The 17,130-nt window shown below is 38.1% G+C and overlaps 1 protein-coding gene across 12 annotated transcripts in view; it reads left to right on the plus strand.

Moving 5' to 3' along the window:
* The window catches only part of ZNF280D (zinc finger protein 280D), an 86,652-nt gene that overhangs the window by 59,106 nt on the left and 10,416 nt on the right, over positions 1 to 17,130 (plus strand). For all 12 annotated transcript variants that reach the window (XR_012656548.1, XR_012656553.1, XR_012656547.1 and 9 more), the window contains 9 exons: positions 457 to 557; positions 666 to 812; positions 1,523 to 1,657; positions 3,033 to 3,286; positions 4,580 to 4,720; positions 6,920 to 6,982; positions 7,661 to 7,779; positions 10,531 to 10,567; positions 16,790 to 16,835. Coding sequence is in view for 5 of the 12 variants with exons in the window: in XM_032783088.2 (XP_032638979.1) it covers positions 457 to 557; positions 666 to 812; positions 1,523 to 1,657; positions 3,033 to 3,286; positions 4,580 to 4,720; positions 6,920 to 6,982; positions 7,661 to 7,779; positions 10,531 to 10,567; positions 16,790 to 16,835 (1,043 nt within the window). In the remaining 7 variants the exon portion in view is untranslated. The remainder of the gene's footprint in view (positions 1 to 456; positions 558 to 665; positions 813 to 1,522; positions 1,658 to 3,032; positions 3,287 to 4,579; positions 4,721 to 6,919; positions 6,983 to 7,660; positions 7,780 to 10,530; positions 10,568 to 16,789; positions 16,836 to 17,130) is intronic.

A 17,130-nucleotide genomic window follows, 5' to 3' on the forward strand; every position in this document is an offset into this window, starting at 1 on the left:
TAAAGATGCAGGAAACCATTGTTTTTTGTTTTTGTTTTTTTTAAAAGGGGAGAATAAGTACTGAGGTTAGAGAGTAGTTGATCAGCCAGTTTATCAGTTTTTAGTTACCATGTTCAGTTACCAGCTTTTGTTCAGATTGTTTGAAAGATTACTGTTTCAGTCTGGGTTTAAAAACAACAACAAAAATTAATAGAATTGGGCTCTCCATTGCCAGATTTCTTTTATTTTAAAAGACAGTGCATCACACCAGGAAATCCTGACTGCAGACTCTTGAAGCAGGTTTTAGAAGCAAAATAAATCTGCAGTTTGTCTCATCTTTATTACTTTAATACTTCTATATGTGTCAATTTCATTTTATGTATGTATATGTACATAGCAGTTTACACATGCACAATACGCTATTTCTTCCCCCAAACTCCAATTAATACATTTTGATTATTTTCTGTTCTTTTTCAGCTATTTGTAAAATCTGTGAATTATCCTTTGAAACAGAGCAAGTTCTTTTGCAACATATGAAGGACAATCATAAGCCAGGTGAAATGCCATATGTTTGCCAGGTACCTCAGAGTATTCAGTATTAAAACACCTATTTTTTTTCTTAGAAAATTTTCAGCAAAGAAGTCAACATAAGATCTCATGAGGTTAAATTACATTTTTATTTCTAGGTGTGCAGTTACAGATCATCAGCTTTTTCAGATGTAGAAACCCATTTTAGAACTGTACATGAAAACACAAAACATTTGCTTTGTCCATTTTGCCTCAAAGTTATTAAAATTGGAGCACCGTACATGCATCATTATATGAGGCATCAGGTAAGTAGCTGTTAATTTTTGTCTCTTCAGGATATAGAAATGTGACAAAAAAAGCAAAGCTTAACTTAGTAATATGCTAATGTACATTTTTCCACATAAAAGTAGCTTAATTGATTGTGTGACCATTGAGAAGAGTTATGTTTTCAAATACTGGAGGTAAATGTACTAATAAGAGAAAATATTTATCATATAAAGTTTTCGGCCATTTCTTTTGAATTCTTTTAAGTAAACTGTTGGATTCTATCGGTAGATGTCTCCAGTATATTGATGTGTGAGGAGTTCTTTGTGTAACCTGTGTTAGCAATAATATTAAAAAACTATTAAAAAACCTTTGCACATTCTATGAAAGAATACATGTCATTTCTTTGCTTAGATATGTCATACTGACATCCTCTTGAAATCAGTGACAAAACACACACTCACTCTTGTGGAACCAGATGCAGGATTATAGTTATCTTTTATTTGTAATTTCATTGAACTGGTAACCTCGACGTTACTGATACGTCGTGCTTTTGTATTGCTTTGCATTTTAAAGCAGTGTACACATGTTCATTTTCTGGTTTGTTATGCAGTATTATGGGTTTTAGGATTATTAAGAGTGACTTGTTAAAGTAAGATTTAGGTCATTATTGCTTGAGACATGCTAGGATGGCAGTTTCAGTTGATTAGAAGATTCCTGCTTACTGTAAATTGTCTTCCATTTTTAAAAGAAAAAAGGAATATACCGTTGTACGAAGTGCAGATTGCAATTTTTGACATGCAAAGAAAAAACAGATCACAAGACTCAGCATCACCGGACATTCAGGAAACCTAAGCAATTAGAGGGATTGCCTCCTGGAACTAAAGTAAGTTTTTACTTCATATAAAAGAGAAAAAAAGAAAAAGTTATCTGACCGGAGAAATGGAGAGAGCCTACTTAGAGAGGAGGAGATGAGAGGACTGGATTTTAGGTGGGAGATACTGAGGAGTTGGGAAAGGAGGGAATCTTCCGTGCTCAAAGCAATCAGTTTTACACCATCCCTCAAAGCGAATTATTTAATTCTGCCTCCCATCTTCTTAATTTATACAGGACTATGCTTTCCCCGCACGTCTGTGCACCCCAACACACACAATTGATAAGAGCCCCACTCCCACTTTTTAAAAGAAGTCTCTCCTGCTGCTTTCCTGAGCTGAGGGTTCTGTTTTTCCCTTCTCTTCCCCCCCTCCCTTTCTTGGAGAAAAGTGAGGGCTTCAGCATTTTGGCTATAGAGAGGATGTGATCAGTGGTTGAGAATAGTTGACCCTTTCTCAACTTATGGGGCCATATTGGGGAAGAGCAGCAGCCAGCAAGGGCGCAAAAGTTGCTGCTCCCTAGTTAGAACTCTTTCCTGAGCACAGAGATCTATAAGAGTTTTCCAGACCCATGTTTGAAGGGAGATGAAGAGAGCTCTTCTTGCTATATGTGCTGAGGGAACCTTCCTGTTCATCAGCATGTGGATCGTCATCTCATTTGGTTGCCTTTCCTCAAGGAAAAAATAGAATGAGTGACAAGTAGTCAATCAGCACAAGATTTCCCTGTAAATTAGGGTTTTTTCATACAGACTTCTTTAAAAGGGTTTGAGATCTATAGTCCTATGAGGAAAACCCGTGGACTTGGCAGGTCTGTGAAGTAGCTGGTCTGTTGGAAATTGACCAGCTTGATCACACTGTCATTTGAGTCCCTGTAGGAGAACTCATAATTGTGATAGTTGCTTTGCAAATTATGAAGTACTTTTTTTTCCCCAGTAAACCCGCAGGTCAGACTTCAGTCTTCTGTGATAATGCATTCAATTATCCATTGATTTCATGGGTTTAAGACTAAGTAGTAAACGTTCTGCTTGCTTACTTTAGAATTTTCTGCTGTTACCTATTGGATGCCCCCTTTTTTGCTGAAAATTAGCTGAAAAACTATTTGGATTATAGCTTCTGTTCCGTGTCAGTTGAAAGTCATATTTTTCAACATATGTCTTATTGAATAGGATTCTATATATTTGTTCCATGTTTAGCAAAATTTTCCTAACAGTAAACTGCTTTATTTGTTTTATACAGCAGAGATATGAACAAAATATACAAGGCAAATGAAAGCATTACCTAAGTTATAGAAATAGGCGTTTCAAAAATTTAAATATAATTCTCTAATTGGTGTCATTAATTTTTACAGTGTTATAAAAATAAAGTGCCCATATTATTTCATGTTCCTAGGTTACTATTCGAGCTTCTGTTGGACCTCTTCAATCTGGAACATCTGCCACATCTTTTAGCACAAGCACCTCCACATTTCAGTTATCTCCCAAAACTAAAAATACAAACACGAAAAATCACAACAAATCTAATACAAATAAATCAAAATTAAAATCATCAACTATACAGAAGAAGCAAAACACATTTACTAGCAGCAGCAGCAGCAGCAGCAAAAAAAAAAAAAAAGTTGCCAATACAGCATTGCATAATCTAAGGTAAAATCTTTCAGTTAATACTGTTCTAAAGTATATTTTGAACATACTTACAAAAAGTAGTTAAAGATCAGTTCATGAAGATAAACCTTATTGGAACACAGGAGATTTGTGACATGGTTGAGTTTGGCAGGAAGAGCAGATTCATAAGAAAGACGCTAGTATCTTGATATTTGCATACCAATATCCTGATATTATTTTTATCTTTATTCTTCCCCATGTGATTTGTTGTTTTGTTAGCAACAGACTTCCTGGCAATGGACGAGCAGGACAGATGATGTGAAAAGTACTAATTTCCTACAAAATTTAGACTTTTCACTGGGTCACTGTACAAAATCATGTTTTGTCCAAATACTGAGTCTCCAGGTAGAGTCTATTAAAGATGACCTGCAAAGGGAAATACAGCTGTGCTTGTGTTCCTTTTAGCTTCTTTATGAGGTTACAAAGAAGTCATTTTGTTTGTAGGATTTTTAAGGTTTTGTTTGTTTTTCCTGTTTATTTTTAAAATTAGGAATTCAGGTCTTGTCTGTCCTAGATGGTACTCTGGTGACTGGAGATGTAATGAAATTGTTCCAGGAGAGTCAAGAGTTTGAAAGCTAAGCTACTGAGAAGAGAGAGGATCTTTAGTTTGATTGTATAAAACTTTTTTTAATAGCTATTTAAGTTCAGTGAATAACATTTTGGATACAGAATGCCTTTGTTAAAGATTAACAATCCTGCTTCTTCAATTGAGGTACTAAACCTCACAATAAATATGCTTCAGGACATCCAGCTGGGCCTCCAACAAAATTAGGGAGGACCAGACTTAACTTTCTTCATTTAATTTTTCTACAAAGTTTGTGGGGTATTTTGGGGGTGGATGGGTTGGGGAGACATCTCAGAGGAGAGCCCCAATTCTTTTTTAAAGAGAAGCAAAAAACAGGCAAATAACTTACTTAAAAGTCCTTTGCAGATAACCTTTGAGTAAGTTTTAAGATCGGAATGACACTGTAATTAGAGGGGAAAAAAATTTCTTGAGTGTTTTTAAGAAGTATGAGCTAATATGAATTTAAACAGTACTTTTTATATAGGCTCTACCATGACCAGCTAACGTTTTTTAAAGGTGTTAAACTGTCTACGCTAGGTACTAAATGATGTTTAAAATAATTAGTCAGCCAACACATTGTTAAAATGACCTTCATTTTACTAGTTAAACCAATGCTGTTGAGGCTGTAAAATAAGATCTTTTAAATATATTAAGTATGTCCCCTTAATGTATTAACACTAACAATATTTGATTCATTTGTATTACTATAGGTATCGTTTGGGAGTTCATAAATGCATTGAATGTTACTCAGAAATAAAAGACTTCGCAAGTCACTTTCCAGCATATGTCCATTGCAGCTTATGCAGGTACAATACTAGCTGTAGCAAAGCCTACGTGAATCATATGATGAGGTGAGCACTCTTCAAATTTTGATAATTATAGTCATGGACATTATAAAATATTTTTCTTTAACCTATATATAATTTATGTTAACTGTTTCTGTGAGCTGTATCTTGTATTTATTTCGTAGGACTGAGGAAAACTAGGGCTTAGATTTTCAAAGCAATGTTAATGACAGATGTGTGGCTAAATCCACGGCACTGGTACTTGCTATAAAAAAACTCCTCAGACTATAAGCATGACCTTTTGTATAGAGTGAGGCATGGTATTGCAGGAAGAGAAAAAATGGTTTCATGGTTGAGGCAGTAAAATGACACCCTGGAGAACTGGGTTCTATCCCTGCCTCTTATCTCTGCCACAGAATTCTTATGTGAGGCTGGGCAAGTAACTTAAACCAAAGTTTTCAGAGTGATCAGTAATCATTTGTTCCTCGTTTTCTAGCCACTCACCTCAAGACCCTAGTGTTTGAATTGAAGAAGTGCAGTTCAGTCACAGCTACAACTGAAGTCTATGGGATCTGTGCTTTAAACATACACAGTGCTATATAATGAGACGTTCTCTGAAAAATCAGGCCGTAGGTGTCTAAAATTGGCCATCCAAAATTAGTGGATACTTTTTTGACCCTATTCTCTCTGTGCCTCTGTTCTGCATCTGTAAAATAATACTGCCTTATCTCAACAGGAGTAATGTGAAGATAAATTCATTGATGTTTGTGAAACAGTCAGATACTACAGTGATGATTGTGATAGAAAAGCCCATGAGAAAATAAATAATTCTGTATTTAGTGCAGTGTTTGAATAGTGGTGCAGTAAATAAGGCATGGGACCCCCCCCTGCCAAAGACCCAGAGCGGAAGAAGTTCCGGGGGCCCGGGCCCTGTGCGAGGTATTCCGGGGCCCCCAGTGCGAGTGAAGGACCCTGTTCCAGGGGCCCCGAAAAACTCTCGTGGGGACCCCCCCCAGGGCCTGGGGCAATTTGGCCCACTTCCCCCCATACCCCTTACCCCTGGGCGGCCCTAATGGAACCTCACATACAATGAGGGTAAATCAAAATGTTGAATAGCTGCTCATTAAATGAGCACTGTTCATTCCGTGCACTGAATGAGGCAGGGGTCCTGTGGAAAAAATATGATCATAACTATAATTAAGGACTATATAATGCATACGCACAATCAGAATGAGTTAAGCTTGCCTAGGCAACTTTAAGTTCTGTCATATTCTGAGTGCTTGACTTCGCAATCTTAATGTTTTAGCATTTTGTGTGTATGTATGTAGACATGCCTGTGCCTACATAAACACACAGACATGTTGTGGTGTCACTGCCCATTTGAGTTTTTGGGTGAAGTGATGTATCATGTTACAAACTTGCTAGTTTCTAGTTAGTTAATAGGAGAACCTTCTGTGCTAGCAACCAGCAGCTGTATAGCTATCTTGTGGCTTTAGTTTGTCTAATTTATTAAGTCAGATCTCATATATATATACACATTTATTAAGCTGTTGTTTAAACTATTGAGTATAGTCCATAAATGATGCCTTGTTTCCGAACCATAGTGGAGCCAGAGCAAATTGAAATACTGATACTGAGAACAAATATATAGCTTATTGTAATTACTGTAAAACATCAAAATAATAGTTAAAACTTTAGAAGTCAAGAATATATTCTCAGGCTGTTTTATCTGTTTTCACAAATGACTTACTACTTGTTTATGTACAAACACAAAAATTCAAACTAGTTATTCAAAGACAATGCTATGCTATTGCCATATTATGATAGTAAGTGATTGTATCCTGAAAATTAAACTTCATAGTACTTCAGCTAATCATGACTGAAATGTTTTTTTGTCCAAAAATTACATTCCTCAAAAAGTACTTAAAAGTTTACTAAACAGATACCTTGAAAAGGATAAAGACATACTTATTTAATTGGTAGTCTAATCCTGAAAATACGTAACAGCTAGTGATGTTTTAAAGATGCTGGTGTAGTATTTCAATATTTTGAACAGGGAATGAGATGCATGAAGCTGTAAACTCTGTGTACCAAATTTACTACCTTAGAACAGTACATGGACAGACAATAAAAGGCCTTTATTTTCATGTCTTGCAACAGGCAACTTGCAGTACCATTTACAGTGTAGTTATGTGGAATACTACACTCAAAAAGACTTGCCTTCTATATAGAAAAATAGTTTAAATTATATTTTCTTCTCTGTAGTTTTCATAGTGCTCGTCCAAGTAAAAGATTTTGGATCTATAAGAAGCATTCAGAAGAACTGAGGTAACTCTTATTTTCAGTTGCAAATTATTCTGTGTTACATTCTTTTTTTAATATGCACTCTTATACCTGTCTAGTCGCTTAGTTGATATTATATATAAGGCCTGTATTTGAGGTTCAGACTTTGGAACTCTTGATCTTGTGGGTTGCCACAAGTTGGAAATAGCATGGAAGTGAAAATGTTTATGCAGGGGAAGTGAAGCTGCTTGTGGGAGAACTAATAATGTTTAATGTAGCTGCAGATACATAAAGCAACTGTCCACATGTCTCTTCCACCCTTATTCCCCATCTCTGCCAAATTTTAAAAAGAAGAACTTCCTCTCCCGCACCTGCTATCTATAATGCTTGGAATTCTCAAATAAAAGTGGTAATAATGGGTAATACTTCTTTGACTTTCTTTTTGTTACGTTTGTACAGTGCTGAGCACGGTGGGGTCCTGGTATATGGCTAGGGCTCCTACATGCTACCTTAATTAATTACCCAAATAATAAATACTTAAGTGCACAAAAAGATGATGATGAATTACATAAACATTACATACATGTTCATTGTGTTTTCATTGAATCGTCACATAGTCTCAAACTTTATACGCCACAAGTAAAAGAAAATCTTTCATAGCCTTGTACTACTCACTCTTTTTACCCTTTTTTTCCTTTTCTTTTTTTTTTCTTCTCTTTTTAGGGGTGTTACTGTAGTGTGTCTTAATTGTGATTTCCTAACAGATGTTTCTGGCTTAGATAAGATGGCCACACATTTGAGTGAAAGACATACTCATACTTGTCAAGTTATTATAGAGAATGGTAAGTACATGTAGTATATTTTATTTTTATATATTGACTATTAATAATATAGTATTTTAGTCTACCACATTATTGGTTGTTCTTGTACAGTTACATCCCAAAATGAATGCTCATCTTTCATGATAAGTTGGGTGAAGTAATATCTTTTATTGGACCAACTTCTGTTGGTAACAATGACAAGCATTCAAGCTTACATGTAGCAGTTCTTTAGGTCTTTGAAATGTATTCTGAGTGTCACAGCTAAATAGAAGGTGGAACAGATTGTTTAGCGTAAGTAGTTAGTCCCTTGAAATATGTGTTGTTCAAGGTGAAGTGGTCCATTAACACCTTTCCAGTAATGGAGGGGAATGGGGGTGTGGTTAGTGGGTTATAGATTGTTATAATAAGCCATAAAGCCAGTGCCTTTCTTCGGTCCATGATTTTTAGTGTTTTGCAAAGTTAGTAATTTAAGCTCCAAGGCTCATCTTTTGAAGGTGTTATGCAAATTTCCTTTGTTACTCCTGAGGGCATTCTGTGCAAAAAAAAAAAAAATTCTGCACACGGTATTTTAAAATTCTGCAAAATTCTGCACATTTTATTTTTCAAATAAATGTGGAGGCTCCAGCATGGCATTGGGGAGCACAGGCCACTGGCTGCACAGAGGTGGGAGATCATGGTGCAACTCCTCCCGGGACACGGACTTAGCAGTGAGGCTGCACCCAACCCTGACACAGAGCAAGGATCAGGCCTGCCCCAGAAACACCCCAGGGCCCTTCCCTCTGTGCTAGGTGCACCAGATGTGGGCATTCACACTCAGCAAAGCAGGATCCAAGTGTGCATCGAGAGGGTTCTGTGTGGGGCAATCTGGGTGTGGGCAGCTCAGTGGGGGATCCAGGTGCAGGGGGAATCTGGATGCACAGGGGCTTCTTGGGGGCGGTTCTGGATACGACGGTAATGAGATCTGCAGGGGGTCCAAGTGAAGGTGGTTGGGGCTCAGCGTGGGGATGGAGTGTGGGTGTGGGGGGTCCAGTTGGGGCTCAGTGGAGTGGTCCAGGTGCAGGGGCAGTGGGGCTCATCAGGAGGGGGGCTTCTGAGTGCAGGGGGGTGAGGCTCGGTGGGAGGGTCTGGGTTTGAGTGGGTCTAGATGCACAGGGGTTGGGCGGATGGGGGAGCAGCTCCCTGTACAGGAATCCCTCCCCCTGCAGCTGAGGAGTGATGGGTGCAGGAAATGGGGGATGGAGATGGGAGTTAGCAGAGCTTTCTTCAGCCAGGGGCGAAATCTGGGGATGGGTCTGACCAAGCCACGGATGCTGTGCAAGGGAAGAGGAAGTCCCGTCCTCCCAAGCCCAGCCGGGACTAGCAGCAGAGCTTGACACACGGTAGGAGCCACTAGCCAGGTCTTCCCCAGTCCTGCCTTCTGACCTGCAGTGAATTACTTCTCTGCTGGCTGCCCTGGGCCCCCAAAATGTAATACTGGGGAGGGTCACATGCTTCCCCGTCAAAAAGTCATTTTTCTGTGGGGAAGCAAAGAAATCTGCAGGGGACATAAATTTTGAGCATATGCAGTGGTGCAGAATTCCCCCAGGAGTACTTTATAGCTGACCTCAGTTCTTATCCACAAAGAGATCATTTTGTGAAAAGTGTTTACTCACAAGTGGTATAGTGTTTTTGTCTTACCATTTTTCTGAGTGAGTTCACTCGAGAATGTAGTGATTGTCTGCTTTCACTCACGTAGTTATTGTTGGGCATTTAGTGCACTGGATGAGGTATGCCGCATGTTGTGATAGGCATGTGTAGGACCCCTGGATCTGAAAAGGTGTGTTGTGGGAAATGTTGATCATCCTAGCAATGGGGATATGTTTACAGATTTTGCATCACGCTGGCAGGATCTGGTGCTGCTTGGAGTTGGTATGGCCTGGTCTGTGGGGATCTTGCTTCTGATGATGAGCTTGAAGAGGATGGGGGAGTTTGAAGGTCAGATGAGGGAGTTAAGGAAGATTTCTTCCAGGACATCATCCCCATCGAATATTGGTTGTAATTGTTTGATAATACCCCATAATGGGTTCCAGTGAGGGTGGTAGGTGACAACTAGATGTGTGCAGCCGGGAGGGGTGGGGGTGGGTATTTCTGTGTTGAAGCAAGTTCTCTTGGGGCATTTGGATGGCCCATTTCATGATGCAATCTACTTCTCTGGTGGTGTATCCTTGTTTGAAGAAGCTGTTTTTAAGTGTGTTAAGGTGTATATCCCAGACTTTTTTCTATCGTATTCTGTGGTAATTGAGCGCCTGGCTGTCAATAACTGATATCTAGGTGTGTTTGAGGTGGTTACTGGATCTATGAAAGTAGGTGTGGTGATCCAGGTTTGTTTTTTTAATAAATTGTCTGTAGGGTTCCAATGTTGAAGCTGATCGTCGTATCCAGGAAGTTGACGCTAGTGTGGAAGTGTTTTAGAGAGTGTTTAGTGGATGGATGGGGGTTATTAAAATTGTGGTGGAAATCAGTGAGGGAGTTTAGGTCATCTGTCCAGAGGATGAAAATATCATTGTTATATTTCAAGGAGATCATTAGTTTTGAGGTACATTTGTCCAGAAATTCTTCTTCAAGATGGCCCATGAAGAGGTTGTAATATTGGGAAGCTACCCTAGTACCTATGGCTTGGGCAAAGTGTTGTTGAATGTAAAATTGTTATGGGTAAAGTTGAAATGGATGATCTTTCATGATGATCAAGGTGTATTTTTTAATATAGACTTAATCCTTTGTTTTTAATTCCAGTTTCCCTAGGTTGCCCAGCTGCTGAACACATTTCTGAGTAAGTTTTTATTTTTGTTAACCTCTAAAATGTAGTTCACTTAATTTGTATTAACTAGATATGGTCAAAAGTTGCACAATGAATATGAGCTCCTTCGTGTATTTGAGATGCTTGGATAAATATTCCTCGCTCTCTGCTTGTCTGCATAGTTTTAGTTCTGGGTTGTATCCTAACTGGAGAGGACCTATTATCCAGATATGGTTTGGCCTTAGACAAAATCTCTAATGAATACTGCTTTCAAGATTTTTGTCCAGTTTTGCAAAAATTGTTTGTTAGATTATCTGAGAGGTTTTGGCACTGATCAATCCTGAACTGAAGCCTAAACTAATCTGAATCTGAACACTGCTTAAACCCATTTCTAATATTAACACTGTTTAATGAATCCATAATGTTCTTTGTTGGCTTACAGTGAATATTGTGGTTTTATCTGAACTAAACAAATGAGGATTTAGTTATATGACATTTAGAATGAACCTGAGGTAATATATATGATAAAGCTGTGTGCTTTTGTCACTGATTTTCTTAGATATGCAAAAAAAAAATTACTTTTTTTTAGGGTTGTTGATTAATCGCAGTTAACTCACACAATTAACTCAAAAAACTAATCAAAATTAAAAAAATTAATCATGATTAATCTCACTGTTAAACAATAGAATACCAATTGAAATTTATTAAATATTTTTGGATATTTTTCTACATTTTCAAATATATTGATTTCTATTACAACACAGAATACAAAGTGTTCAGTGCTCACTTTATATTATTTTTTATTACAAATATTTGCACTGTAAAAATGATAAAAAAGTATTTTTAATTCACCTCATGCAAGTATTGTAGTGCAATCTCTTTATCATGAAAGTTGAACTTACATGAACTTACATGGTATTCTATTATTGTTCTATTATTATTCTGTAGTTGTTTTATTATTGTTTAACAGCGCCCTCACTAAAGCTCCTATAATGCTAATAATAATAACGCCAGCCTTCTGGAAACTTGCCAATAGTTGGACACATTGAGTAGTGTAGACATTAATCTGCAGAACCAGTGTGTGTGAGACATGACACTTTTTTGATCAAAGAGGCTGGCTTTGTTTGAGTGTAATTTGGTATACAAGAGGCTGTCTACATTTGTAAATAAAAAAAAAATCCCCATGCTCTGGTAGGGTATGATGCTCATACCCTGTTTCTGGAGATAATCACAATAAATACATTTTTTGTAGGTTTTCAAATACAAAACAAAGCTAAAATTCAGTTATAGCATATATTTCCTCTGTGTGTGTGTACATTTTTGCAATTAGAGAAATGTATTTCAGTATCTATAGTATGTTGTAAAGATAATATAGTTAAGATTAAGCTTTGCACTGAAAGCAGGGATTCAGTCTTTCAGTTATGTATGAAAATTATAGCACATCCTTCCCCAAATTTCACCACTTCTTGAGTAAAGAAGGTTCTGAGGATTTACAAATAAATCCGTTAATTAGTTTGAGTTAAGTTAATTTTAAAATTGGACCTTTATGAAATTTTGCACTCCCGGGCAAAACCTTTTTTGTAATGCCCGATGATTTTAATAACGAATAAAACAGACTCTTCAAATTTCCCATATAGTTAAAACTCAATAGAATCTTATGACTAGGCTGCATTTGAAGAATTTTCTTTTTAGAATTAATGGCCATTCTTTGCTGCTTCATAACTGAAAGTTTCTTTTTTATTCTTCAACCACTGTTACTCTTCAGAGAAGTGCACAAAGAACAGTCATCTCTCAAAATAGCCATCTTCTCCTGTTGTTCTCAGTGGGACTCGGGCCATAGGCCTGTATCTGCATGCAGTGCTCCTATTTACCTCTTGAGAGCACAGGAAACTGACAGATTCCTAGAGGGGGAGCTGGGCTTCTCTTCAGTTGGGAACAGTGAGGTAATGGCCATTTTGAAGAGAAAACTTCTTCATGAGTTTTTCAGGAGAATGGCTTAAAGCTGTCAGAACATACTTTTGAATTTGGCCCTAAAAGATTTAAGATTGATACTACATTTCTTCAAATTATTGGAAACATCACATAGTTTAGTGTTCATGGATGAAATCTTCAATATTATAGAATCATCAAACTGGAAGGGACCTCAAGAGTTCATCTAGTCCAGTCCAGTCCCCTCCACTCATGGCAGGACCAAGTATTATCTAGACCGTCCCTGACAGGTGTTTGTTTAACCTGCTCTTAAAAATCTCCAATGATGGAGATTCTGTAACCTCCCTAAGTAATTTATTCCAGTGTTTAACTACCCTGATAGGAAGTTTTTTCTAATATCCATTCCAAAGCATCTTTGCTGCAATTTAAGCCCATTGCTTCTTGTCCTATCTTCAGAGATTAATGAGAACAATTTATCTCCCTTATCCTTGTGACAGCCTTTTATGTACTTGAAAACTGTTATCATGTCCCCTCTATCTTCTCTTCTCTTCTCCAGATTAAACAAATCCAGTTTTTTCAATCTTCCCTCATACGTCATGTTTTCTAGACCTTTAATAATTTTTGTTGCTCTTCTCTGGATTTTCTCCAGTTTGTTCACATCTTGCCTGAAATGTGATGCACAGAACTGGACACAATACTCCAATTGAAACTTAATCAGCATGGAGTAGAGCGGAAGAATTTCTTCTTGTGTCTTGGTTACAACACTCCTGCTAATACATTCTAGAATAATGTTTCTTTTTTTGCAACAGTTTCTTTTTCTTTACACTGTTAACTGGTATTTACCTTGTGATCCACTATGACCTCCAGATCCCTTTCTGCAGTACTCCTTCCTAGGCAGTCACTTCCCATTTTGTATGTGTGATTGTTCCTTCCTAAGTGGAGTACTTTGCATTTGTCCTTACTGAATTTCATCCTATTTACTTCAGCGCATTTGTCTAGTTTGTCCAGATCATTTTGAATTTTAATCCTATCCTCCAAAGTACTTGCAACCCCTCTCAGCTTTGTGTATCTGCAAACTTTATAGGTGTACTCTCTATGCCATTATCTAAATCATTGATAAAGATATTGAACAGATCAGACCCAGAACTGATCCCAGTGGGTCCTCACTCGATATGTACTTCCAGGTTGACTGTGAACCATTGATAACTTCTCTCTGGAAAGGGTTTTCCACCCAGTTATGCGCCCAGTGTATAGTAGCTCTATCTAGGTTGTATTTCCCTATTCTTTGAGTGATTGCTCATGTGTATTCCACAATAGGTGTGCATGCTCGCCATGTGCACCAGTACCAGAAGTTTTTCCCCTAGAAGTACCCTTAGCGACTTCTAGAGTGGTGCCTCCATGGTACAGTATAAGGGGTGCTGCGTGCTCCCCTCACCCTCAGTTCCTTCTTGCCACCAGTGAAGGTGCTTCAGAATTGCTCTACTCAGCTTGTCTGCCACTTTCCTCCAGAACTCTTGTTCATTCGGTGTAGTAGTACCTGTAGTTGAAGTAGTTAGATTAGTTTAGTTTAGTTTAGTGAGCCTGTGCTGGGGCATGCCCTGTGCCCCAGGTGTTAAGTTGTACAACACTTGCAGATGACTGATGCCAGTGAGTGATCCGCACACAGACTGTTTATGCTGTCTGGGTGAAACCCATCTCAGCAATCACTGCAAGATTTGCAGGTCTTTCAAGCCTCGGACCAAGAGAGAAAAGACATTTGGCTCTGGGCTATCCTGATGGAGTTAGCGTTGACACCAACTCCGGCACGCCACTCCAAGTTGGCACTGGGTACTGCAGTGTCAGTGCGTGGTGACCCATCGGTGCCATCTACCAGTTGGCACCGCTCCCTGTCCCCAGGGCACGCCAAGAAGGCTCAGAGGAGGCCTTCTCCGCTGCAGCACTGGAGCAAAACCAGGGGAGAGGCTAGGCCCATGTTGGGCAGTCCTCGGTCCCCACTGGCCTCGAGGCCTCCAACTCAGGTCAAGCAGCGTAGCCCAGCCCATTTGGAGCAGGCTTCCCCAGATGTCCGGATGCCCTCCACGCCAGAGGCCCTGCAAGCGGCTCAGGACGTTATGTCCATGCCGTTACCAGGGCACCTCCAATGCTGGCTCCACGGTCCAGAGGCAAGCCACTGCTGGTATCTCCACAGTCACCTCCAGCTCGGTACAGTTTACAGTTGAGGGAACGTTCCTAACGCCATTGCCACCCCGTCACCGCCCCATGCGTAGTCCACACCGGTCACTGTCGACCCCCACCAGGTTGTCTGTCTGGGTTCTGACTGACAGAGGCTCCAGGCACCGCTCCGCCTCAAGGAGCAGGCCTTGTCGAGACCAAGACAGATGACACTGAAGGTCATCTTCGTATCAGAGGGGCTACCATAGCCGCCCGTGACATGAACATTGATGCTGTTTCCCTTCGTAGTCTCACTCCAGGACCCCACCACAGCACCGCACCTGCAGTGGTTTTTTACCCATGAAAGCTTATGCCCAAATAAATCCGTTAGTCTTTAAGGAGTTTGATCTAGTAGGGAGTAAAGATACTGTAAACAAGTATTGAAATTAGTGGCAGAACCCCCACTGACTCCACTCAGAAGAGAATCAACAACTATATCTTTGTGGTATTTAAATTGGTCTGGCCTTTTGACCACATTTTTCTAAGTGTTGTCTGTGCTTTAGATAAATCATTATTAAAAACACATTTATTATATTCTGCGTAGAAATCATTAAAGCAATGAAGCTGAGCCAAGTAGTAGAGAGATGCCACTTCATTTTTTATTGGTGTTCCTACTCATGATTAAATACTTCAGAGTATTCTAAATCCCTGACTGAAAAGAGTGGTTTTAGTGCATCATTTATTGTACACAATCTTAACTCTTAATTTACTGTTTTTCTCATTGTTAATTAGTTTTACATTAATATAATGTTAAGTGCTACAAAAAACAGTATGATCTTTGGTCCCCTTGAATATATACATGCCACATTCTATATCATAAATCAGGATGTAATAAATAATCATAAATGGATTTGCATAATACTAGCAAAGTCATTATTAATACCTATCAGGGTGGTGTTGTTAATAAATGTAAGTTTTATCATGTGTCCATAGAGAATGTTTACAGATTATTGAAATGGTGTTTATTAACACTGTTTTTTCTTGTATTAGTCAATAGTAGAACAGCAATTAGGCTAAATGACATCAGTCATAGTGCTGGTGTTATCTGTTTTTCATAAAATTTAAATTACTGTTTCTTATGCAAGGTATATTGCACATTGTAGAAGCAGTCATTAAGCCTCACTAAGGTCATGAATAATTTAATTCATGATTAATAACATTACTACTCGGGTCTGATAGAAACAGCACCATACGTCAGCTGATTAAAATTGACTTTAATGCAGCATCAACAAAGAAGATATGGCCACAAGCAATTTCTAAAACAAAAAGCCTTTGAAAGGTTAGATTTTATATTAAAACTGATGACTTAACAAGGTTTTATAGGACATGTGTACTTCTTGCTCTCTCTGCAGTAGCATTTTCTCATATAAACACAGAAAATCAATCAGGGTGATGTTGTGATAAGCTGTTTAATTAATGTGGGTTTAGAAGTCAATAAATTTAAATAATTTGTAGCCATCTATTGTATGGATTGTGTTTTTGGGGAAACCGTATCCTCTAAGTGATAGTTGAAGGTCAGTTTCAACATTTTACAGCATTTCAAAAAAAACTTTATTCTGAGCTATTGGATGCAATAAATTATACAATTTAAGAAAGACGTATGCAACAATTTTGCTGTAGGAATGTTTCTCTTTAATGTCGTTCTGTAGCTGTATGAGAGAAACATGTTTTCACTTTGTAAAATATAGTTACTTTTGGATATAAATCTTAGGAATTTATTTGGTTAAAACGATGATTTGGTCATAGTTTGAGAGGTTGATTGTGGGAAAGATGCATCATCTATCATCAAATAGACTTACAGCAACTATTAGCAGAACAGTGTTTCTTGAAGTTTTGTGAGATTATTACTTTCCTTTTTTCCATCAATGAAATAAATGGGAAAGGGTCACATGAAACAAGTTTGTGTACAACTTACTACATGTATACAATAAATGTTTTGGGATGTTAAAATATGAAATAGATTTTAAGCCAACTCAGATCCATTTTAACAATAAAAATAGATTTCAAGTTGCTGTGGTATTTTTCTTACTGTCAGTATATTTGTCCTATTTTCACCTCTATTTTTAATATTAATAGTACAGTATGAAAACTCAATCTTAATTCATTATTCACTAGGTTAAAGGCAACTTCTCTCTCTCTGGTGGAGATTTCAAAGTCTGAGGTAATATTTTATTATAGTCTAAAGATGTCTGCATACAAAATATTTTTGAATGTCTATAATGGTTAACCAACTGGGAAGATACTACTTAAATACATATGTACGCACTTCTGTATAATTAGGTTAGTATGTCCAGGAGACACATTTGTTTTGAAGAATCAAGCCTTGTCCTGCATTGTCATCTGATTTCAAATGACATAACTAAAATGTCCCTCCACTCAATGTCCTTTAAATTTGCTATATCTAGAAACTTCCAGTTGGCATTCAAATACTGATTGGAGTGAAATGCCAATGTAAT

The sequence above is a fragment of the Chelonoidis abingdonii genome, chromosome 9 (assembly GCF_003597395.2).
Source record: "Chelonoidis abingdonii isolate Lonesome George chromosome 9, CheloAbing_2.0, whole genome shotgun sequence".
NCBI lineage: Eukaryota > Metazoa > Chordata > Testudines > Testudinidae > Chelonoidis > Chelonoidis abingdonii.